The following is a 26,103-nucleotide window of genomic DNA, read 5'->3' as shown; positions in this document are numbered from 1 at the left end:
TGTGTGAAACCTGTGTGAGGCTGATGCAGGTTAAGGTCAGCGGGATGAATGATTACAATATCCTCAGCTGAACTGAAAGCAACTCATTCAGTCTCACAGACTCTCTGCTCTCTGTCAAAGAAACAAATACAGTTTTTCATTATTGTCTTATTAAGAGTGGGCTGAAAATGAAGTAAACTCTGCTGAATAGTTAGCACTCAAATGCAAACAGATGTTAAGTCCAGAGGAAAGAGCCGTCATGAGAGCTGACATGCATGTGTGCCTTTCAGTTTTGCATATGTGAACTTGCGATTGAAAACATGCAAATGTGAATGACTGTGTGTGTATTTTTGTACTTTCTGTACATCTGTGTGTGTTTGATGTAGTTGCAGGCTCCAACAGGCAGGCGAGTACAGACACATTAACCACGACTCTAAATTTTTATAACATGAGATCAAAGGAGCCTACTGCTTTACTGGAAACTATAAACCATCTGGTGGATCATAGTTGTTGAAAATAGTCACCGAAATTTGACATCTGGGGAAACTGACACAGCGGGGAGGAGAAACTGAGCGAAAAGATCCCCTATTCAACTGAATGACCCCCCTCACTGGCAGGTATTCACCCCACTGAAGAGACTGCTGAGGAAAATTCCACCCTTGGATAGATTATATAAAGCCCCCTGACGTTCAGCACATTCTAGTAATTATTTTATAATGAAGTGGTATCCACTCTCTTACAACCTGCATCATCTACTGCAGTCTATGATCCTTTTTTACTGTGAGCGATTTTTAAATGTTAACCTCTCAACAAATAATAACCAGTGATGTGTATTATTTGATACTAATCATAAAAGTAGTCAGCAGAGTTTCCTTCCATCATCGGATCATCGCCTACATCTGGGGAATGAAGAAGAAATTAACAACACCAGGGATATTTTTTTACCCCCAAACTTTAAATGTAAGTGTTGTTTATTCAAAGTGTTCGGTGCTGCCACTGCACTCCAGTGTCGGTAGGAGAAAATCACGATTTTTGTTACTTTGCATTCAGCTGATGTGTTTTCCCCCTTTTAAAGTCACAAATTTTATGAGCTGCACAGTGACTGAAATGTCCAAGTTAAGTGACTATGACCTGGAAACAGGCGAGGAAATATTTGTACCGTTATGTAACTTAATACCATCAACATTTTGCCAGGTATTGTCAATAGATTCAATTCACCAAATGATAAAATGCACCCAGAAATACAGGGTACATATACATCTCCAGCAGCCATGCAAGAATATTTTAGGGTGGATTTTTCCTTTACACACAATACATTGTCAGCTGCAGGTGTGCTGTTCTGTATGTACCTGACACACAGTGCCTTCTACTGTGAAGGGTGCAAACAATTAGTGCGCTTCCCCACAGAGATCAACAAAGTATCATGTTACTGCCATCATTAAAATTGTCCACAAAAGTAATGGGTATGCCATGCTGACAAACACCTGCTCTCACTGACTGTAAAACAGCTGCTTCTAGTGGCACAGAAATGTACAGTGGGTCATCTATTGTCCAAGCCTGGCCTGGTGCAGACATCATCCAGTCAGCCATTGTGTAAAAGGAAATAATTGATCAGACAGATGCAATTGAACTATTTTTAATTGAATTAAATAAATCTAAATACATTCATATCAGAAGAAATACGGCTTTCAGTAGATTTGTAGTGTGCAGATTAAATTCAGTGTAAATTAATCTATAAAAATAATTACATTACAATTTTTTATTCTCTTTTTCCTAAATGTTGCAGATTTAAATGCATTCTCCCCCTCCTACCTCCACTCCAAAACACTCTCTCTGTCTACTTTTTCTTTATAAGGGAGGTAATAACTCCCTGGCGTATAACTGAATTCTCTTTTAAGTGACTGGTATAAGTATCCATAAAAAAGACATGTTTTCTCCAACTGTGACTCCAGCTGTATCATGGGAAGGTGTGCTGCAGACAATGACTGGGTGGGGATGGATGCATGGATACACAGACAGAGCGAATACAGTTATACTACAAGGAAGGTACAGACAGAAAGAGACAGAGAGAGCAAAGCACAGACAAAAAAAGAAAATGAGAGAACAAACAGAATACTGATTGGACGCCTCTACAAGTTGCTCTCTGCTGCATTGTGGCACACACATTCGAGCCCAGCATCAGCAAGATCCCCTAAATCCCGCCCAAACACAACACCATGGCTCCAAAAATTGCTTCACTCTGCACATATGTACACAAAAACAAAAAAAGTAGAGGGGGATGAGGAGAGAAAGAGAGAGAGCGAGAGAAAGGGCAATAGTGTGACAACAGCATAGCTACATAACGGATAGAAGCAGCATGGGAGCATCCAAGGGGGAGCTCCTGGGCTTCTGCAAGTCGCAGAATGACGCATTGCCCTCACACACTCTCTCTCTCACACACACACACACACACGCACACACACGCACACCTCCTCAATGCAGCAAATGGCACACATTCACATTGATGTGCTCCATGCAAAAGAAGCCACTCCCACACGTTTATCATAATCTAGCCGACAACAGCAGAAGTGACGATACATTCGTTACAACACTCCCTAGCAGCAGAAGGGCAGAAATGCAACACATACAATCAATTTAATCCATGAACTATTTAGAGGCCATGAGCCTTGAGTTGAGAACCACCGGCATAACTCAAAAAAATATTTAATAATAAGTCTGATGAAATGATAAATACCCTTAGATCCGTTTTCTCTTTTGGTCCTAAACTAATATTTTGGCTTTTCCATATCAACCCAGAATCAGAAAATGCCTCTGCATGCAGTGATGCTGAATGGTGAGATTAAGCAAGTTTATCTCAAGTGCTGGATGTCTAGCGCTGGATTTTGAACCTCTGCAGAGATGGATGGCTGGTGGTACTAACTTACACATTTTTTGAATATTTAATAATAGTTGCAAATGTCTCTTTCAACAAAGAAACAAGACCATATCAAGCTTACCATCCACCTACTGATTACGCGTGCACATGACAACCGTGGATGAACACGCATAAAGAATTTGTATGTGTGACGCTCTTCCTTACTGGAATTTATGGAAGGCTATTGATTGCAACAGTAACACAAGGCTTCAGAGCCTCAGCAGTGCAAATTGTATTGTTTTTCATCAATCAGAAATGCATCAGAGCACTGATAATGTTGTGTTTTTATAGCCCACCTAGAGGAAGAGTGCTAAAACGATGCTAACAGCCAAATATTTTTCAACACCATCTCTCTATCTTTCTCTCGAGATGTCTCTAAACATAAAACATGCCTCTCTAGCAATCAATGTGCTTTGGTAGCTATTTTTACAACAAGGCATGACTGCAGGCACACACACACACACACACACACACACACACACACACACACACACACACACACACACACACACACACACACACACACACACACACACACACACACACAGTACAACAACCCTGAGCTGAGGCAGGATCAATTGATGAGCTACGAGGAAAGCAACCTGCATTCCTCCCATCTGGGAATGTAGAAGCGGGCTGCTGCAGAGTGCTTTGCTCTAAACACAGGAAATCAATATCCTGCAAGTTAATGAGATAGACCCCCTAACCTCAGCATCTGATTAGATAAACAGATTAGCAGCAAAACACAACACCGCCATTAGGTGAAAGCAGTACGGACACATACTGCTCATGCCAGTCCCATTATACGGACTGGCAACCTTACAGTTAGTGATAAAAATAAGCTGAGATTTCATTATATGGCTGCTGCTACGTTCTGAAAGATAATTCACTATGTGTCTTAATTATTAGTTTATAACTATCATGTCTAACTGCTTTCAGTTATGAAAGATGTACTTGAAGAAATAAGTCAAGTGATGCTAAAGAGGGTTTTTGGCTACCAAGAAAATATATACTATTCAGGCCCACAAAACAGAAAGATCGACAATGATTACGTTACCTTATGAGGCATCGCATGTTCAGATAAAAATCTCTGCTGTTGTGTTACTTACCTAGAAAGAGAAAAGAGATGGAGGGTGATAGAGGGATGGAGGAGGGAGAGGAGGGGGGAGACAGAGAGACACAAGTTATCAGGACAATCTATTGACTGCAGTGAGATGTAATTTGTGCTTAAACAAGCATCGGGGCACAATGTGTATGACTCCTGAAACCCTTTCTCCCTCTGCTGCTTAGTGGGCACACCACACACACACACACACACACACACACACATTGGAGTAATGACAAAGGGAGTGTATATCAATATACTGCAGTGGTGAGAAAACTGCTCTCTCTTTATCTCCCTCTCTCTCTCCATCCCGATGCAAGCTTATTGATCCGAGTCAAGCCTCCCATATTCAGTTCCCTTCTCATCCCTCCCCACACCCTTCACCCTTTGTTATCTAAACGCAGAACCCTCCTCTGTGACAAAAATGCCTGCAAGATTTTAACGATTTAACAGCTGATATCAAAAGAACTGATGAGGGGTGATATGAGATTGAGCCTACTAACAGGGAAGACAAATATGACCACAATGACACTCAAAGCATCTCATTGACCACTGCTGCAACAGCCTGTGGACATTTTTGCTGAGGTAGTAGTAGAGTATTTTTAGAGTTTAATAGAGATGGATGATATATGACCATATATACTGTGAAATGATATAAATGTGTTCACTGCCATTTTGCAGCTTATGCCGTAATAACCATTACTTCAGTATCTGTGGAAGCTAGTCCATTGTGGGCAATGTTGCAAATCAATGTGCAGGCCTGCTTTATTGGATTTCAGTATGATTTTTGTATCAATGTGACAAGTTACTTTGACTTACCAGGTATCTAATTTTCTGAGTTAGACAAAAGCAGACATTGCTAACCCTAACCCCAAATTGACAACACATTCAGACTCAAACGTCAAGCAGGCAGACCAACCAAGGCGGGAACGGATGGGATGACAATCAAAAAGGACATTTACAGACAATCTGCAATACAGACACAGAAGGGAAGCCAAGTGCACAGATATGATGATAAACAAGGCCTTAATGAAAAGGGCAGACACACAGGTAGACAGGCATATGGAAAATGACTCCCTCACTCAATGGGCTCGCAGCCAGGAGCAACCACATTTGGCCATTACATTTCAAATCAAAACTCCTCCTTAACACCTACTATGTCACTACTAAAGCCAGGAAGGGCGTCTCACACATCAAAACACAAGATTTACACATCATAATAGAATATATATATTCAGGGCTTTTCTATTGAAAGGTATAGCAACAAATAAACGCACTTTTGTTTATTGCACTTGCACTTGTGTTTAATCACAGTCTAGACAGTTTACTGTCCTATAAGCCTGCATGATTGAGTTTGGTGACAAATGATGCAAAAAGAAAGACATAAATGGAACATCAACAACTCTTTCATAACCATCTCAGTCCACTCTGTCAGTCATTATTCAGGAATGTCGTTGAGTTGTCTTGTTTGAGGAGCAAAAAGCCTTTTAATGGAAGACGCTGGTGGAGATGTCATATCATCCATCCGCGAATTGTCAGTGGTGACATTTATAGAGAGGTAGTAGGTTTACGAGCAGCAAAGGAAGCAGCTTTAGGGATACACAGGCTCTCAGACCCATTTCTCAATGTGGCAAGACAGGCTTGTATATTACTTAAACTGCAAAATAAAGTGGAAAATAGCGCCTACACAGAATCAACCAAAACCTTTTATTGAAAACTGAACTCTTTGTGTGATTGTGTTATGCATTCATGCGCACGCTTGGCTGCATTGAGAGAATAGGGAGAATATTATGTTCTGTTACATCAGCCAGGCTTAAGCCCATATGTGACCTCTGCAAAAGCTCCATGACTCATGAAGCCAGGCATCACTGGGCCTTTGACTGCACACGTGATAAGCTCATGCTATACTTCTCCTGCATGCATTCGGTGCCAAAGGCTAGGCTAAAAGCTACAGTGACGACGGCCCGTTCTGCTCCAGGACTTTTGAGTACAGGGGCAAAGGACGACTCTCTTCGGTTAGCTGGTTCTAATGAGATCTGTTTCCGTGGTGACTCGATTGTCGGCTGGTGATTTATGGCATCGCATAGTCATCACCTCCAAAGCGCCTGGTACTGGAGTGAAGGACGACAGCTTGTGATCGGCAACAGCTGTGGAAAACAGGTGTGTGCTTCTCATTACAGCCATAGCAAGATAATGATGGCTTTTAATCACTAGCCCCAGATAGGAGAGGGTGCATATGTGTGTGTGTGTGTGTGTGAGAGGGTAAGAGTGTGTGGTAAGATTGGTTTTGTGTTTGTGTGTTTTATACATGTGGAGGGACATGTGCATAGTGCTTGTGAAAAAGTGGATGCATAATGAGAGAGAGAAATCAACAGGGAAATAGGGTGTGTATACAAGCACCCTCTCCCCAGTAAGCCCACTTGCGTTTTACAGGCAATTCCAAAATGAATGCACCAAACAAGAAAGCAGTGACGCAAAGAGTTCTAGTGCCGCATCCCGCTTTACAACAAACACGTTGTCTTTGTTTTCTGGCATGGATTAGAGCCCTCTTATCATGTCCTTTCACACTCCTTTCTATGAGGCATCAGAGGAAGAAAAAAATGTAAAATACAATGGAGGGGGAGGATGGCAAAAAGAAAAAAAAAAGGAAGAGGAAGGAATGCGCGTCTGAGGCCTCACCTCCGAGCAGTACTCGCTTAAGAACTTAAGCTCCACAACAAACAAAGATACGAGACCGGAGCTCTACCTAATCGTAGCAGCTTATTCTCCATGACTCTGTCTACAATTGAGAACCCACCAATAGCTGCTTTCCCACCATTGGCAGACGTTGCTGATGCCTTCACCCTCTCCTAATATACCACAGGCTTGCAAACATACATGTATATGCGCACAGACATTGAAAGAGATACACACGATATGCTTACAAACACATGCAGGTACAGGCAGTCGGACATGTCCACTCATGCATACGAAGAAAAACAAGTACGTACACGCTCATATACGCAAAAACATGTCAGCACACCCAAATCTGGCATTCTGCCACCCCATAAGACCACATACTGTATGTACAAGCACTGCATGTGGCATCAGCAAACATACATTTGACTCATTTCAAGTAGGGGTTGCTAAATATTAAAATGAGTATATATGAGATTTCTGTAATTTAGTGATTAACACACAGGCTTACAGTTGAAGTGGAGCTCTCATGAGTCATGACAAATGACAAATACCTTAAATTAACTGCTCTTTTGCTGCAATTTATTCACCAAGCTCTTTCACGTTATTCCTTCTTGATGCAGAAATTAAGTGCAATCACACAGAATGAGGTGCAGAAGTGGTAGAAGAGGATGTATAGAAAGTGATACTACCCCTCTCACCACCACCACTGAGTGGTTGTCTGTGGACAGAGTTGTAAACATATTTTGATTTTATTATGTTTCATTCAGAAAATTTAGCATGCTTGGTCACTGCTACACAGCTGCGTGACATCACATGCATACACTATTTTATATTTGTTTCCAATGATACTGACACAAATCAAAATCTGCCATTTGGTCCTGATCTGCTTTTGGGTCCTTTATTTAAGGAAGGGCAAAATGTTTCAGTATTATCTTCTGATTACCTGATTGTATTCACACCTTAAACAGATGAGGGAAAAACTCTGTAGGAGTAAGCTAAGCCCCCGGATGACATTTCAGTTACATATTCGGATGACACAGGAATTGTGAGCTTAATTTAGGAGGACAGAAATAAACATCGAGGGAGGGTTACAATTTAGAGCAGAGAGAGATATAATGATGTTGTTTTATTGCTCATGTGTATAACATTGTGTCTGGTTCCACTCCCTAACAGTAAGCAACAAAAATAAGATAAATCAAATTGGGAGTAGGGCCAGCAAAATCCCTGGGGCGTGTCTAAGCACGGTGGCATCTACAGTATATCTGAGACTTGTGCAATTAGGAAGGGATTTATTATTGTGAATGACCCAGCACAGCTGCTGTAGGCTGCACACGGTGCCTCAGCCTTGTATAAATCATGCTGGGGATATTCTGTGACTGCCAGTACACCGTAGCACAGTTATATTATGTTTATGAATTACTTGTATGGTTCACTGTAGGTGCACGTGATGTTGTGCTATTGTTTGTTTTGTAATGTCAACTGACAACCTGTCACACCCAATTAATTTCTCCCAGGGGACAATAAAGGTATCATCATCATCATCACAAATTACTCTCACAGCTTGTTGCTGCGTTTTCCATCTCCATGAATAATGTAGGCCTCCTCTCCTCATGTGGCATCGGTCTGCGAATGCCAACATTATAAATTAGGCCCCTAGAAAATGCTAATTTAGGTCATGTGTAATGATATTCAAAATTATACATTTTAAACAAGCTCTGTATCACATTTCATGGTTTATAGTTACAGTACACTGATTTGGACTAATGTCTGTTTGTATCACTAGTACATAACTAAGAATCTTTCCTAATTACAAAGTTCATTTTTTGAAATATCACTGTGGGATGAGAAAATCAGATATAAAAGAACTTCTGCACATCTTAAATCACATTACATGGCTCAAGGTAAAATGCTTTTTGCTGCATCACACTGTACCTAAACGCAGTGGTCAGCAACCTAAGAAGATGGTCTATGCAGTTCAACTTGCTGATGCATGCTAAAATCAACCATCTGATTTATGACAAATCTTCCATCATTTGCTGCCTCAGGCCTTATGTGAGATAAATGGGCATGCTTATCATGTTTATGTCTCTATTTATAACATTAGTATTAGTGAAGTATGTGAGACTCAGGATCAGGCCAGATCATTACTTCATTCTGCTTTAACAGCCCTCTAATAGATCTTATATCACCAGTTGCATCACACAGCAGCAGATGAAAAAAAGGCCTTCAAAGAAAGATAAGACATACTGTACATAAGCTGTCTGGTCTACCACAAAGCAACCTGGGAAATGGAGATGTGAGAGAAAATGAAATGCTGCTGTATTCTGTAATGGAAACAAAGAGACCGACATTTCCATTTCAGTTTACAAATCTGTCAGCAACTATTTAAGAAAGAAGAGTCCAGAGTCCCTTTAAGACTCCAGAGTCCATGTAACTGTCTACTACGCAAGTTCAAGCAGTAATTAGCTTGTATTGTAATTAACAAGAGTATGAGAAGGAGCGTTCTGTTCAGTGTACCATGTCGTGGTCAGGGTGCTTATAATCTATCAATCCATCCATTCATTTGTGATTGTTTATCTGAGTCCAGATCTTACTCTCATTCAAGAACGAGACCCCAAAATACTTCAACTCCTTCACTTGGGGAAGCAACCTGGAGTGAGCAGTCCATAATTTTCCAGCAGACTACCAAGGCCTCATCAGGTGAAAACACTCATCTTAACCACTGAAGATTTGTTCTAAACGTTCAGTGATAACTGATATTTCCAGTATGACATCATTATGTACTATATTTTGGTTACAGCCACATCTGAATGATGTTTTATTACTGAGTCACAGATAATCTTCATCTGGAAGACCAAGATCAAACAACGAGATGTCTCTGCAGCTGTGCAGTTTGTTTTTTCTGACAGTCAAATCATTTTTGGGTGGCTTCATATCATGAGGGTTTGTCATCACGGATTAGTTTTACACTCAGCAACGATAAATTATTCCCATTTCTTTTCATACCGTAGGATCAGTTTTATTCAAGAGACTGTGCTTCAATATAGAGAAGAAGAACATCAGCTGTATTACAGTGAGTACAGTGTTGAAAATGGCTTCTTGGTTGGCTCTTTTCCGAAAACACAGATTACCATTCCCTGGAAGTCCCATGCTTCATCCAGCAGAAACAAGTTAAGTCTAAACAAATAAGTCAATGCAGAATCAAGCCACTGACGCAAAAGACTGCGATCCCACTTTCATTTCTTTCCTCGTCTCCTTTTTTCTTCCTCCTCCACCTCCTCCTCTCTGGCTTTTGAGATAAGCTTTCTGTCGAATACCAATTTCAAAAGAAGATTAAGCAGTTCTGCCTCTCAAATCAATTTTACCCCCAACTGCAACATGAAGACAAGTGCATTCACATACACACCAACACACAAGCGCCCGCACGTGCAGACATCAACACACATCTCATACCACAGGGAAGACATGGCATTGCAGCGCCTTAATCAAACACACACCAGAAGTAATTAAGAGAAGCTGTGGCATGATAGCCATTATTTCCTTAGTCAAATATCAAGGTAGATTAGATTCTAAAATTAGCTCCTTATTTCCAGCTTGTTATCAATATTACAACACAGAGAGGTTGGAGACAGTGGCTGTCTGTTCCTCTGGGCTAACCTCGCTGGTGATGGTAAGTCGTGCAACATTGGAAATTTGAGCACAGGTGAACCCAATTATGGGGAAAATCCTACTAACAGGTCAGAAAACAAAGTAAGCAACGCTTAAAATAAACACCTTTAGAAAACAGATGCACTTCTGGCCCACAGAGAGTCTGAGTGAGCACAGAAATTGATGTGTTAGCACCCTGGATTAGATACTGTTGACAAGACATGCAATCCAACCTCATGCCAAGAAGAGTGAAGGCACACAGCGGAACAGAAAGGTCATCTCTCAGCAAGTGATAAAAAAGCAGAGAAAGTTTGAACCCAAAGCCTTCCAACATGCTCAGACACATAGCACTCCCTTAACGCTGGTGGCATGAAGAGTTTATATCCAGTTTAGCTTCCTGTTGCGGAAACCAACGAGTATGTTTTCCAGAGGATAGTGGCTAGAAGCACCTTTTCTTGGAAATCAATGAACAATCCAAATGTCCAAGGTGCTAAAATGAACAGCTCTGTTAAAGTGTATACATATGTGTGTGTTAGAGATCTCTGTAATACCATGAACCTCAAGAGAAAACACTAAATCAGAACCATAGAATATATGGTATATGGTATAAATGGAGAATATAAAACAAAATGTGAGAGCTGAAGTTCTTTGTGAGAGTGAGAAGATCAGTCATCGCGAACAAAGCGGATTATCTTACAGAGAACAAGTTTTAAAGTTAACCTTTTAAAAACATACTGAAGGTCAGAAACTCTTTGGTGCCCAGCAGCTGCAGGATATTGTTTTCCTTGGAACAGCAAACAATGAAGCCCAAAGTGACAGTGTATTCAAGCATTAAACACAGCAACAGAAGCAGCAAGTTGAGGAGAACAGGTCTGATTATCACGTCTTAACTTTCTGAGTGCAGAGTTTGATGAAGGAGACAAACCCAAATGCTTACTTTGAGCACAGCAGCTAAATCTCACTTTACAGCAACTGAGCTCTGCCAAGGTGAACATCTGGAGGGTGTTTTTTATGGATGTAACAGCCTTTGCCGCCTCCCTCTTGGGGGTCTGCAAAATGAGCTGCAGCCCTCACAGAAGCAACACAAAGGTAATGGAAGTTTAAAACCAAAACTGTTACTGCAGCCTGGGAGGGGATGACACCACCACGAGAGCTTTTCAAAAAAATCCGTAAGGACCACACCATCCCTGTGCTCATGCCAGAGGTGGATGTTTTGAACAGTTTCCTGTTCCACTGATGTAGCTGCAGCTTGTACTACTAAATCTGATTAATCTACAGTATATAGCCAACAGAATTTTTTGTCGAGAATTTGTTTTATCCTATTCTGGCTCCAAGCTGAAAATGAAGACTGTGTTAACCACACTGTGCTGATATTTAAAGCTTCCGAGTGGAGAAAAACACATTTTATCAACATTATGGGTCAGCAACGACTCAACGCACTGGCCATTGTAATTACACTGGCCATTTCACCAACTCCAATCTGTAATTCTCTTGTCATTCATCTATCCAAATTGGTTGCTACCCCACTATTTTCCACCTACAAAACACCACTGCAATAATGAAAACCTTTCAAAATCCCAAACTGACATCAAGCTAAAAGCAAGACTATATTTCTTAGTTTTGGCCAGCGACAACAGCTTACAACAGCAACTATAGATCTCTCATTACATTTTACATACATTTTCTTAAACACATTTGTAAACATATGATTAGGAAAGAGAGCCCTTGTGTCTGACACTAGTAGCAAAAAAGTATACTTGGCTGTATCTCTGCACATTTTTGGAGATCGTGCATGCATGTGTGTGAATCGGTGTGTTTGTGGGGGAAGTGTGATGTAACTGTTTTCCTGTGTGTTTCCTGTTTCCCTGTTTACACTATGTGTGGGCATTACTGCAGTGCATGTTGCCAAGGTACTGAGCCTTTGGGATTGAAGAGCAGACATTGCTTTCAGTTTGCTGTAAAACCTCACAGGGTAATAAGACAAAACGCAACAAGGGAAGCCAAGCTTATGAGGCAAAGGAGGAACACACTATGTGAACTTGCTCATTATATATGTATAAAAATTCACAGCTGATAAAATGCAGCATTATGTGAGTGAACTTAAAGCAATGAAACATATTATCATGGGGACTTTCAGCAGGGATAACAAGCGGTATATTGGATAAAATCGGTGTATACAGTTGGCTTTGAAGAAGATAAATATTTAGGAAAATAGGGAGGGAAAATATCTATGATTGGTGTTATCAAATCCGCCCAGCGGATCATGGCTTACACTTATTCATCTCCTGAACCCGGTCACTATCTTTCACTCTCCTGTGGTTTGACAGTTGCACTGGCCAAGAGCATCCATTTAAAGCCATGAGAGGTGGTCTGAGGCGGTGATCTGTTTTAAGTACCTGCACTAATCCTTCCACTCCAGGTCAATATCCAGACACTCCCTGAAAGCTGGCAAAAAGACCTTGTTAATGCAGCCAGACACAGCACACATAGCTGGTGCTGCAACACGCTCACAAATCCATTTCTATAAATAGAAATCTTAGCAGGTGTTGGGAGAGCCATTGAAAAGCATCAATGCAGAATACAAAAAGAACATGTATTATGTAGAGAACCTCAGTTCATTAAGACAAACGTTTGTCTGCTGAGCACTAAGGATTTTACACAGACAATTACAACATTATTAGTCCAAATAACACATTGGAATCAATGTTAAAATAATTTTAATTAACAGTGTGCTGTTATTGCATGTCAGAATGGAAATATCTATCCTTCCTCTGGGGCATGACGGAAGAGAAAAGTCTATTTTAGAGCTTCATAAATCGAGGTGAGATGTTAGGACCACAAAGAGGTTGTTGACTGCATACAGTAAACCATATGGGAGCCTTTAATCAACAGCATTGTTACATATGCACAAAATAATAATACTATTAAGCAAACCAAGTTTTCTCCTGTTGCCTGACCCACCCAATTTGTTTTATAGTCACAACTGTGTGAGTGATTCCGTTTTAATTTTCTGACATTATTGCGTATACTTAATTTTGTCATATCCCAGTTTGACTTTATTTCAAAATACATAAAAAACTGTATTGACAAATCAACTGCTAATTAAAATGCTCACTATTTGCAGCCCTAGTCAAAACATGTGTAGGCTAAGTGGAGTGGTAAAGAATTGGGATGGAACTAAGGTGTGATTATTACCGAGCGCTCTCCATAGCTAGTCCATCACAGTTGTGAGGGATTCCTCTGACAGCAAATACACTTTGCCACTCCTAATTTTCTTGGTGCTGGGCAACCTGACAGAAAAAACACCATCCACCCCAACTCTCTTAATCCACTCAACTTTTCCTCCTCCATGACACATAGACTTTACATTAATTCCTCCAAACCATCTGCTCACTCACAGATAAACCTGCCACTCTAGCATCAGCAATGTGGCTCTGCAAAACTGAATATCACCTTCTTTCTTCTTTATGGTATATATGTTGTGATGAATTGATTCATAAAGTCACAATATGACTTACACTAACAATTCACCCAAAATGTTATGTAAATGGTTTCAATTTAATCACAATAAAAATGCAGAATGCAGTTCTAATGCAAGATAGCCTAGGGCCTGTTCCATAATGTGACTTCATACATCAATATTTTGATTTCAGTGTCGTGCCATGAACTGTAACATAATCTGAACAGGTAGCTGCAGATGGGAAATCAGTTGCAGCAAATATGAGCAATCAAAACAGACCTGTACACACACACAGCAATTGGCTTAGATGATTTTGGCGCCAATATCACAAAAGTATGAACTTTACAGCGAAGCTCTGCACACAGAGCTGTGCATACGTGGAGTTTCTCCCTCTGTCTCCTTCACCCTCTGCCTACTGAGAGCCATGTGAAACTAGGTGCAGGCCAATTGCCTCATACTGATGAACTGCTGTTCATTTTTCGTCTTTTAATATTGCATGCAGAGAGACACAGAATCAATGCAATCAGAGGAGACAGCCCCAGTGGTCAGACAAGCAGACATCAGAAGACTAGTAATCAGGATAGGTACTTAGACAAACAAGAACACACACACACACACACACACACACACACACACACACACACACTTGTAAAGGGGCAGAAACACACACACATGAATGTGCAGATGTATTTGCACAGTCTATATTTGCACACACATACGCACACAAATGTGAGCACATAAAAGATGAAAACACACCCTCATAAAGAGCAGGATATTGGAAGCAGCTGTGAAAAATGATCAAGGGATGACATCAATAACAGGATGGCGCTCACAACACAAGAGACAGCTGCATCTTAATTGGACATGCAACTCATTAGATCTGCTAGAGGTGGACACTGTCTCCCTGTACTAAGGCCCCATTCAGGCAGAGAAATGCAAGGTGGATTGAAGAAGCTGGGTGGGGTCGCGGAATCGGAAGAGATACAGATGAATTGCTACCAACCAGCCTGAAAATGTAGGGCGAGAATGTAGATTTCAACACGACAATAAAAAGGAACCATAAAAAGGTGCTCCACATCCCACCTGAACGCTAGGAGTCACAGGAGTCAACGAGTCCTGTGTACTACTTCTGCCTCTTCCTGTCCTATATCGTCTTTGCTATTGCTGCATAGGTGGCAAGATGCAGCTTGCCATGTCATTACATATCCAGCATACAACAACTAAAAAAGTAGAGGGAAGTGAAGTGAATTCAAAAGGGATGAAACAGGGCCAGGGATCTTGTTAGATGATGGAAGATGACGTGACCTCGGAGGAGCCATACACTGTGCAATGCCCTTGTATACGGCTCGTCAATATCAGACCGAGCCTTGAAAAGCTGATATAAGATGTGGACTGCAGACAGAATAGGTATTGTGTGAGTAGTAGCCAGAGGAAAATAAAGAATGAAAGAAAGAGGCAAAAAAAAAAGGTAAAACATTCTCACGACTTTCTCAGCAAGCACAGTGTTTTTCTTTTCTTTTTCATAGAAAGACTGCAAGTTTCTTCAGGGCATCATTTCTTATCGAGAAATCCACTGTACATCCTTGACCAGATATCTCTCAAACACGTTTCTCATCTTTGTGATAAAGACTGGCCTGTGTCTTCTATATGGCTCTGTAGCCATTGTTGGAACATTAAGTATCAAACCTAAAAATCTAATTCTCATGTTTTCTTTTATTGTGGCGACTGTTTTTTTCTTCTTTCTGCCTACTTTTCTGTTAAATGTCAATTACACAGCAGCAGTGCAGGTTTCATGTTTTTTGTATGTTTGAATTGAAAAAGACCTTAAATTAAAGGTGTCTATGTCCAGAAAAATAGTCATTATGACTTGAGAGGGTTGTACTTTCACTTATTGTTCAATGAGATGAGCCTGCCAACTATAATCAGGCATGACCAATGGATTTACCACAGCCATACATCCTTAATGGATCTCACCTCAGGCTAATAAGGCTCTCACAGAGAAAATGATAAGAAAAGCTTTAGGCCACATTCAGCCATCATTTTGAGTCATAAAAATGTTCTTTTTCCTCTCTGTGATTAAGAGAATCTTCATCGCGGTGAGAATGGAGTTGTGAAAAGGGACAGAAATATAGCCAGTACCTCTCAACCTCCACAGTGGCCGTATCAGATATGCACAAAAGAGTACATAGCCATCTGCAGTCCATTACAAAGATACTCATAGCTATAAAAAACTTCCCCTCACATTGGCAGTCATCTTCTCAACTCTCTGCATCCTCAGGCTTCTGCCGAATCTCTGGTGCAGCTGCATTTATCAGAGCAGCACCCTAATCAGTAACTGAATTCTCCCTCAGCAATCAAGTCGAAGCTCTGGTGGTGAAATCAGCAGAAATAAAACATAGCTGAAGATAATGAAGGTGCGAGCAAGAGAATTAAAGAAGAGAGTGTGAAGGAAAACGGCAAGAAAGGAGGGAGGCAGAGCATGAGCAGTCAATTTATTAGATAACCCTCTGAAACCTTGTAAGGTATTAGGTGAAATGAATTTCTCCTGATGAGATCAGACTCCCCTTTTCCTCCCTGAACAAATAAATGAATGGTAAACAACTGTAATAAAATTAAAAAATAAATAAAAAAAACAAGATAGAAGATGATAAATATCCCACAGTTACTCCCTTCATAGCCGTTGTCTATCTGTAAGTGTATTTAGTGGAATAAAGTTGATATAAAGGCTTACTAATATTCGTGACCTATTAATTTTATTTCTGTATTGCAGCAAAACTAAAGCCAATAAATATATATACACTGAAATAGATGTAAACAAAATGAAAACAAAAATATATGAATGGCTAACATGTTAGAGCAAGCACTGACAGAATCTTTCAGTGGTTTTGTTGAATCAAAAAGATATCAACATATCAAAAGGCCTTTGATGAAGCCCTGCAGCTGTGGCCTCTTCAACTCAGATTCATTCTGGTCATCATTTAATTAAATCTGGTAGTGCAGTAATCACTGCTAACACACTTTCATGTGTCTGGACCTGCCGGATGCAAATGATTATCAATATGCACATAACCCTTTATTTCAGTTCGCTGAAGACCTGCTGAACTGGACTGAGCTCAATGTCACATGGATCAACATGCTGCAGGAAAATGACAATCCTATTTAGACTGTGTGGTTTCATAAATTTTAACTGGTAAAAAAAAAAAAGAGAAAAAAAAGATCTGCCAGCAGAACTGCAGGCGGTTTTAGTGTCCCCACTGGTTTTCAAAAGGGTTATAGAATTTGACATGTAATGGATGTGAGCCTGACTACTTCTGGCATTGAACTGGGCTTGATGATCACGATGTGAAGAAAATGAAGAGCGGAGGAAGGAGACAGAGCTGAAAGGCCACAGAGATTCACAGGAGCTTGGACAGACTCAGATGTACAAATTTGGAAACATCCACTTACAACACTTTTCCATGGAGTGCAAGGGGTGGTTTGTGTTTATTCTTCTGTCTGACAGCACACTCAGCATTCACATTATGTGTCCATACATGTGGTACACGCAGGTCATTTAGGTAGCTCATGTAAAGTCAGTGAATGCACATTTTCCCCTTTTATTTCACTGTGTTTCAATGTGTATGACTATGTGCAACCAGTTACCCTCCCCAGATTCAACATACATGTTGATTGTCGTTTCTACTTTAATAATTTTTATCAAGTTTCAATGTATGACTTACTGCTTTATCACATCCTCTCAGTCATGCATGTTTAATGATACAATCTAAATGTGTTGCTTGATTCCCTGGAAACACTTAAATAAATGTGTGTTACATCCTGACCTGAGATCAGGTGGACCAACATGTCTGACTTGTGTAGCAGCTATGATACTTTAGCTCCACAGTGTTAGAGTGCTGCTGTTGTGTAAAGACTTACTGATTGGCCCAAGGATGAAAAATATGCATCATAAACCTTTAAGGTCAGGGCATAAATGTGGTTACCTAAACACATTATCTCAGTGTCACTGGCATAGTGGTGTTACTTGAATACTTGTTACGGAATAAACGTTGATGTACTGTAGTAAAGTTAAGTAAAGTTAGCAACTTAAAGCTGGAAGAATTACACAAATGTATTTGTATGGAAACTACAGGCTTGTTTGATTTTTGTATATTTAATATAATAATGACCGAAATGTCACAGGGATAAAATCGGACATGCTAACAAATACAGTGTGTGGGAGTTTGATCCATTTTGACCTTTCAAAATTTAAAAAGAGAGACTTTCTTCCCAAAGCTGGTTCTTTACAATAAACGAGTTTTGAAGAACCTTTGTAAAAGCTTTTTAGCAGTAAAAGATTTATTTGATGTAAGCAGTTGTATTGTAGGTAAAACTCTGTCTCTTTGTGTAGAAGCCTTCATGTAACTCATTATTTCCGATAATGTGTGACCATTCTGCATTGGCCGGAGGTCAGTCAATGGCCACTACACTCAAATACAAGGCATAACACAGAGTAGACCATCAGGAGTTCTATTTATAGGGCAGTGTGGCAAAGACGTATTAATAATTTCCAAATTAATCCAGTTCTGTTCTATAACTCAATATAAAATGGGATGACAGGATTACAGCAGTGATTCCAGGGGGTTCTTCATTTTTATAAGTGATATATTACAGTTGGTGGGATATGAAATACACTTTCAGCATATAAAACAACTTTTCCTCTAACCCTCTCTACCTCACTCATCCTTCTTCTCTCTTTCACAGTCTCTTCCAGTCACACAGTTATATAATCTTAGTTTTCTTATTCATCTCAGCCAACACAGACTCGGCCACTAGCTCAGAATACTAAGTCATAGCTGAGTCACATAACCAGGGTCCTGTCTAATCTCTAATAGTGAGAGAATCACACAGAGTGAGTGTGTATGTCTCAGTGTATGTTTGTGTGCATGTATGCAAAACCGTGTGTATGTGTGTGCATGTGTGTGTGATCTCATTGATTAGTCTAAATCTGCCTGTCTTTGCAAATGAAAAGCCTGTACTGTGCTGATGTGTCATGCAGCCATAACAGCAGCAGCAGCAGCACTGCTCAAATGCTCATATGTATGCAAATCACAGGCGCTCTATTCTCCCGGGTGGAGCACAGTATTTGGGCTGATAAAACCTGGAGAATCCTGCTTGCTGCACAGCAGGATGACAGCTGCAATCCAAAGCCACCTCAAAGGAATGGAAGGTAATTACTTAAGCGAAGCTACACCCAAAAAATGTTAGGACGGTATGGACCATGGACTGGGAGGGTGGGAATACAAAAGAACAAGAGGCAAAATGGCGCTGACTATTAATAGAAATGTCATCTAAAGCCACAACGAGAGGTAGCCATAGAGTCCTATTTCACCTGGAATACCCATTTAGCAATGGCTGAAAAGTCACTGTGGACACTCTGACTGAGGAGGCAGTAAGAGGGCTTCAGTTGTAAGAGCTAAACACATCGATGGACAAATCACCTCCGCATCAAGGTGCTGAGACACAGAAGCATGTTTCTGACAGTCAGTGCTGAACCTAACAATCTGAACCACTTCATATTTAATTTAGCAGGACCACTAATGTAAGGGAAAAGCCACAATTTGTGCCTTCACACTTAAATATCTAACTAACAATTATTTTAATTATTGATCTGATTCTTTTCTCAGTTAATCAATTCATTATTTTGTCTAAAACAATGTTTGAGAATAGCAATAATAATGGTGACATATTGAACTTCCACGTTTGACCAATAGTCCAAAAGACATTCAGATTACTGTCATGTGTGACAAAGAAAAGCAGCAAAGTGTTTGACCAACTAATAGATTGATCAACAACTCATTTCAGCTCTAATACTGATGATAAATCAAGTACATCAATAATAAAGCCTTCAACATATTCTACAACTTTGACAACTTAAAGGAAGTTATCATTTTGGGAAATATGCTTATCCACCTTCTTGCTGAGCTAGATCGAGACACTTTCTGTCTGTGCGGCAAATCGCCAGTAGCCGGATAGTTTACAGAAGACGGGAAACATGGGGGAACAGCTAGCCTTCCTCTGTCAAAATGTAAAAAAAAAATAATAAACAGCACCTCTAAAGCTCACGTTATATCTCTTGATGTGGTTTTCTAAGGGGTTATGTACCGGACTATTCCTTGGCTAGGAGCAGGGACCTCCTCTAATACTGTCAAACTAACCAACAATTACTGTAGGAATGCCAGCAGCTGCCTTGAAGAAAGAAATGAGAGAGAAAGTGGGATAGACGTACAGAGAGATGATATAACCAAGTGAGAAGTAGAGAGAGTCATGCTCTGCCTAGATTAGCGCCACTGTGTTTAGCTTGAGGTTCTCTACTCCCACACTCTACCTCTCTTCTGCTCTGCCTCTTTCCCTCCATCCCTCCATCCCACCCTTTCCGCATTCATCCACCCATCAATCATCAATCATTCATCCAGCTATCCATCAATCCATCATTCATCTGTCCACAACACTCTAGCCATCCCCGTCAAAAAACTCCCCAGTCGTACCAGTTTTTGTTCCAGTGAGGAAGCACAGGCATCAGCACCACCAGTCAGAGCCACCTGTTCTCCCCTCACTGAAATCCCCCTCTCCTGTTACATAAAGAGACACTTGCAATGTTGCAATGCAGCATCAGACGCTGTTGTGCAACAGCATTAAAAATACCTCAGGGTCAGTGAGGAGGAAAGTTGAAAACAGGATATCAACAGAGTTATTCAGATGGAGAGAATACAGAAACAGAGTCGTGAGTGTCGATCTGTCACTTGAAGGTGAGAATACACCATTCAGCCATTGCTTTATATGTACTGTGCCTTTGTAAAAGCCGAGAGCAATCAATGATCAACTTTGTGAGACAACATTTTTCAAATCACGTCTTCTCACATGTGCACATGCAGGGGCATCTATTCAACAGCAGCTATCTCAGGATCTGTCATTATGAAGCCGACATGACTCTTGAAAGCAATTAACCCCCTGTCATACTATATCACAAGACCGAACATGTAAGCATGTTACAGAAGCTGCTGTGTGTTGGTAATGAATGTGTCAGTATATCTGAAAGACAGTTGCTCATGCTGTACATACAAATAATAAGTCATATACATTTGATATATATATATATATATATAATCGATTATAAGCAACTGCTGTGTCTCTGGCTGAAAACCAATTCGCACATATCACTACCATCAACCCCCGTCCCTTCCGAATGAATGACTGCAGTGCTAATGTGCCTTAGCTATTGTTAAAAAACAACTCTAATCCTAAACATATCTCCTCATAGCAAGGCACAATGTCACACTGAGTCTTAAGTCTGTTGTCAACACACCCAGTTTTGCAGATACTCCCTTTAATTCCATACAGAAAGCCACACTAATGCTTCTGCTGCTGTTGGAGGTAGTGCTGAAGCTTAGGATGTAATAATACTGGCAACAATTGAATAAGACCTACCACACTCTACTTAAAATCCTCTCAACCAAATTAAGCCCTGCTCAAATATTTACAGCTTTCAAAATTCCATTTTACCATCATCACATTTTGCCAACAAATGCGACAGTTTGGAGTTAAAATTGTGCCGCAAAATGAGACCAAACCCTTTTGCACATTAACTCAGAAAATCATTCCATTCCATTAAATCCCAAAAAGTACCCTCTTTGCAAACAATTACAGCCAATCAAATTCATTCAGAGCAGAGAAGCCAATCAGCATTTGGTATGCATTCTCCAAAGTATTCTCAAAGTGATTGTAAAACAATGTGTGTATGGTTTTCACGGTGTTGTGCCCATAAGAACGGCAAAGCAGTACATCAAACCAATTGGTCGATGGAGAAGGATTGTCTTGTTAATGAAGTGTGGAGTGGAGCCACTGAGGGCTGTGTATGTCACCAGATTTACAGCGCAGTGGCCCTGTGATTCCCTGCAGCTGTAAAACAATGAGAAGGTGATTGGAGTAAATTACACGCAGTTGTCAACCTCCCCGACTGCTTACAGCCATTTGATGGTGTGTCTCTCTCCTACAAACAAATTGTCTCTCTCCTGTGCCCTTGCTCACACATGTACACACAAACACAGCATTTCTTTCTCCTAACCTCCCACTCTCTTTATCTCAGCCTGACACTGTGTCTGCCACTTGTTTTTTCAAATGTCAAGACACAACACAGGTACATGACCAACAACTTAAAAAGTGATTAAGTGGTCATCGGTCTTTCTTGTCGCTGTTGAGATGCAAAGACCAGTGTTTAACAACATATACACTTTACATCTAGCTTCACTCAGCCTGCTCAGGTGAAGGCCAAACAGCATCGAACACAAACACCGTGAACAATGTGAGAGCAGAAAACAGAAAAGAGTTTTATTCAAATTCTGTAGCCAAGGATAAGCACCAGAATGAGTGTTAGCTATGAGATTTCAAAAACCTAAGACTGACATTTTAAATACACATTTAAAGTCTAATGGTGACTTTATTTTAGCTTAAGATTTGTATCAAGAAATCCCCTGAAAAGAGACCAAAACCAACAATGAAATTGTCCTACTAACAAGTATCGTCTGTGGAGCCACATCCTGCCACTGGATGTAACTAAGTGCATTTACTCAAGTACTGTACTGAAGTACAATTTTGAAGTACTTTACACGAATCATTTATTTGATGCTAATTCACGCTACTACTCCACAACATTTTTGAGGCAAGTAAATATATAAATAAACATATTGTATATATTGTACTTTTCACTCCTTTAGCTGCAAGTTACTTTGCAGAAGCAAATTATGAATACAAAATATAATCAACTAAAAAATAATGATGCAATATTGTAGATTAAGCTACTCAGCAGTACATAAAGTAGTTGCAATTAGCCCCACATTAGAGTAATGCTTACAAAAGAATGCATCCATAGTTATAATCCAATGATAAAATATACATTATTCTGAAATGGATCATTCTGCATAATGAGTACTTTTGATACTAATACTTATGTACTTTTACTTAAGTATATTTTTGAATGCAGTACTTACACAGTAACAGAATATTTCTACATTGTGGTATTGCTACTTTTACTAAGGTAAGTAAAAGATCTGAGTACTTCTTCCACCACTGCAACTTGATAGGCTACAGCTCTGTGCCACAAACTTAATTTTTGCCCCAAAACTAATAAAAACACATTCCAAAACGTATGGCTGATGTAGTTTATTCGAAAACAATTCTCCGTCCGTTTCGATCTCTTGAGAGAAGCTCTGTGTCAGGATGTCACTGAACATGAAGGACGCAGTTCCAGTATGTCTATTTTATGTGTTTTTAATGTGTATTGGACTGCAGCAGCATTCGATGGCCCGGGGCCATAATCTCCATCAGGATTTGGCTGCACAGACAAAGACGACAGACGACAACAATATTGCTCTTTTTGTCACAAAGACTATTTCATTACCTGTGTACTACAAACAGCCAGTGTTGCAAGATTCGGGGGTTTTCTGGCCAATTGGGAAACTGGGAGTGTAAAAATGGTTTTGGGAGGGTTGTGATAATTTGGGCTACTTTTTGTCCCATTTGGGCGGTTTACACAAATGAAAGGTTAGGCTATATTCCAGTTAATCTGTCCCTCCTCTCATCCGAGTAGTATGATTGACATTGGCGGGGCAGTGAGTTCAACAGACTCGGCTCGACACACAATGATCGATGACAGTAGAAACCAAACATCATATGAGTGAAAACTTTTAATTACATTTAATGTAACATTATAGAAAATATTTATTTTAATGTACCATTATTGTAACCATGGTTTTGAGTTAATTATTGTGATAAAACAGAAGACCATCGGGCTCACTTGCCCCACTATCATTCCAATGACAAGTCTGAGCGTCATAACAGCGCAGGGAAAATCCACTCCAAGAAGGAAACAGTTCCTGTTTCTTAATATGGAACTGTGAGAAATAGCTTTCTGCTTAAAGCGGCACATGGGAGAACGATGGTGGGGGTGTGTAAAATTACATAATCTGAATTAAGAACCACAGACAAACCATCACATTTGCACATACACACACAGACACTATCATTTTGCACACAGATAATTAATTCATAAAATCTAAATTATACAGACACACTGGAAGCAGTGTGCCTCTAAAACTGTAAAAAAGCTATAGGTGCCATGTGATACTGTATGTCTCCCTAAAAGGGAAAGAAAAAGAAGCAGGAAGGAGAGATGATAAATGCAAGAGTGGAGGAATAATGGATGAAAGAAAAAAGGAAAATGGGGGGATTAAAAATGGAGAAAGTGAGACGGAAGAGTAAGTGAAGAATGTGAAAGGAAACTGGGAAGACTGTCTGCAATCAAAAATTGAGAGACAACACACGAGGTAGGAGCAAAGGTGGGGGGGGGGGTGCTGGGAAGTAGCAGAGTAAAGAATTTGTGATATGTGAATTTATGTGTGGAATATGTGAATCTTTGAATTACGTCATCAGCCCGATCCAGATGCCAGAAGGGAGGTGTCTAGTGGAAGAGATTGAAAAAATGAGAGTGGGGAGAAGGCAAGAGGTACAGGGGGGGAGAGATCGAATGGGGAATAGATATGAGACGAAGGGAGGGGATGAGGCGTGGGCGAGTGCAACAGAGGCTGATAGACAGCCAGGAATAGAAGACTAATTAATAGTCAAAAACTGCAGGCAGGCAGGTGTGGAGAGAAAACCACAGCAGGAGGGAAGAAATGTTGTGATGGATGGCTCTACCTACCTAACAAGACAGGCAGCTTTGGGGGTATATCGCTACTCATATTGCACTACTGTATATTACACAAAGGTAAAAGCAGAGGCAGTATGGGGAGGGCGAGGGCAGAGAAAGATAGGGGGAGTGAGAGGAGTAAGAATGGGTAACAGACACATACAGGGGGGAGAGATTAAGCTGGACAGAGAAGAAGAGGGAGAGAGAGAAACTCATTATCTAAGGTGAGAAGAGGGTTTCCTAGGAGATTTGACATGAATAACCTACGAGAGAGATTTGCTCACGCACACTGAGAGAAGAAAAGCATTCAAGTTAAACGGCAAACAAAGTTTAATTACTCAAACGGCTTATCACACCGCCATCACCCACGCACACAGTGTTCAACAAACACTGTCCCGACCTTGAAAGTTTGCCATGGGTGCGGTTTAGACCACATGCTGTCTGACAAAAGACAAACACACATATGCACTTTATAAGCCGATCCATCCACCAACACACAACAGTGACAATAGCTATCAATCTTCTGGACGCTATCTCTCCATTTAAGTCTCACCATGTGTGTGCGACCGTGAAGCGCCTCTGTTTGTGGATGTTGTTGTTGAGCAGCATGCGGCGAAGCAGTCGCGGCGAATTGCGGGGAGAAAGGCGGGGGGAGATGGAGGAGGGCGACCGCCGGTGTCCTCTTGGCCTCTCCGGCTGCAGCAGGTTCTCCCGCAGGATCTTCACCAGGTCTTCATTCAGGCCGGAGTGTTTGGGCATGGGGGGCACTGCCAGGGTGTCCTGGTGGGTCACCCCCATGCCTGCCTGCTGGGTCATGCCTGCCCCCGGCTTCACCACCACCACCACCAGGACCAGCCAAATGAATGAACAGTAAATGCAGCCAAGATATATCAGAGATAAAGCAATACACGCACTAAACGTGTGCTTCTTCTCCGTCAGAGTCCGAGGATTTTCTCAAAATTTTGGAATCCATATAGAAAAAAAGACACGCATCCAAAAATCCTCTGGTTGATAAACTGAAAACCTCTGCTGGTAATTCCTCACACCAGCAGCTCCCTCTGTACAAAAGCAGGGGAAACAAAAGAGAAGAAAAATCCCGGTTCTCTTTCTTCCTCTCCGTCTATTAAGGAGCCAGCAGATGAACAGAAGCACTGAGGGCTGCTGCCTTTGTCTGCTCTGCAACACTGGATGTCTGCTGTGAAAGTGCAAGGGAGAAGATGAGGGGAGGATGGAAGGAGAGAGGGAGGGCGGGATACAAAAAAAAAAAAAGAGCAGGGAATTCCGTCTATTCCAGCCCTTTCTCTCCCAGGCCTGCAGGCGAACTCAACACACTCCAATGAAATCGAGCCCAGCAAGAGTTTAGTTAAACTAATTCAGTCTATTCCAGCCCAGAACAGCCCAGCTTTGTCTGGTAAAAGCCAACAGGGAACTCGCGTTAGTTCACCAGTAAAGAGCCCCAGCCCAGTATGACTCAATCCAGGCTTGGCTGAGTTCTGTTCTATCCAGTCGAAGCAATTTATCCCTCCTTCTTCTCCCTACACAGAGAGACTGACTGCTGACTGCAGCCAGTTTATAAGCTACTGATCCTTCGGAGCTGA

At 40.9% G+C, this 26,103-nt stretch overlaps 1 protein-coding gene across 2 annotated transcripts in view; it reads right to left on the bottom strand.

Moving 5' to 3' along the window:
- Window positions 1–26,103, bottom strand: part of pde4d (phosphodiesterase 4D, cAMP-specific) — a 122,002-nt gene that overhangs the window by 60,165 nt on the left and 35,734 nt on the right. Inside the window, exon 1 of one of the 2 annotated variants that reach the window (XM_070904662.1) lies at window positions 25,059–25,321. The exons of the other annotated variant lie outside the window; for it this stretch is intronic. Coding sequence (XP_070760763.1) covers window positions 25,059–25,321 — 263 coding nt within the window. Of the gene's footprint in view, window positions 1–25,058; window positions 25,322–26,103 lie in introns of those variants that run through there. 2 annotated transcript variants of the gene reach the window in all.

Source organism: Enoplosus armatus, chromosome 4 (genome assembly GCF_043641665.1).
Source record: "Enoplosus armatus isolate fEnoArm2 chromosome 4, fEnoArm2.hap1, whole genome shotgun sequence".
In the NCBI taxonomy this organism is placed as follows: Eukaryota; Metazoa; Chordata; class Actinopteri; order Centrarchiformes; family Enoplosidae; genus Enoplosus; species Enoplosus armatus.
This window is presented reverse-complemented; position numbering and strand designations above follow the sequence as displayed.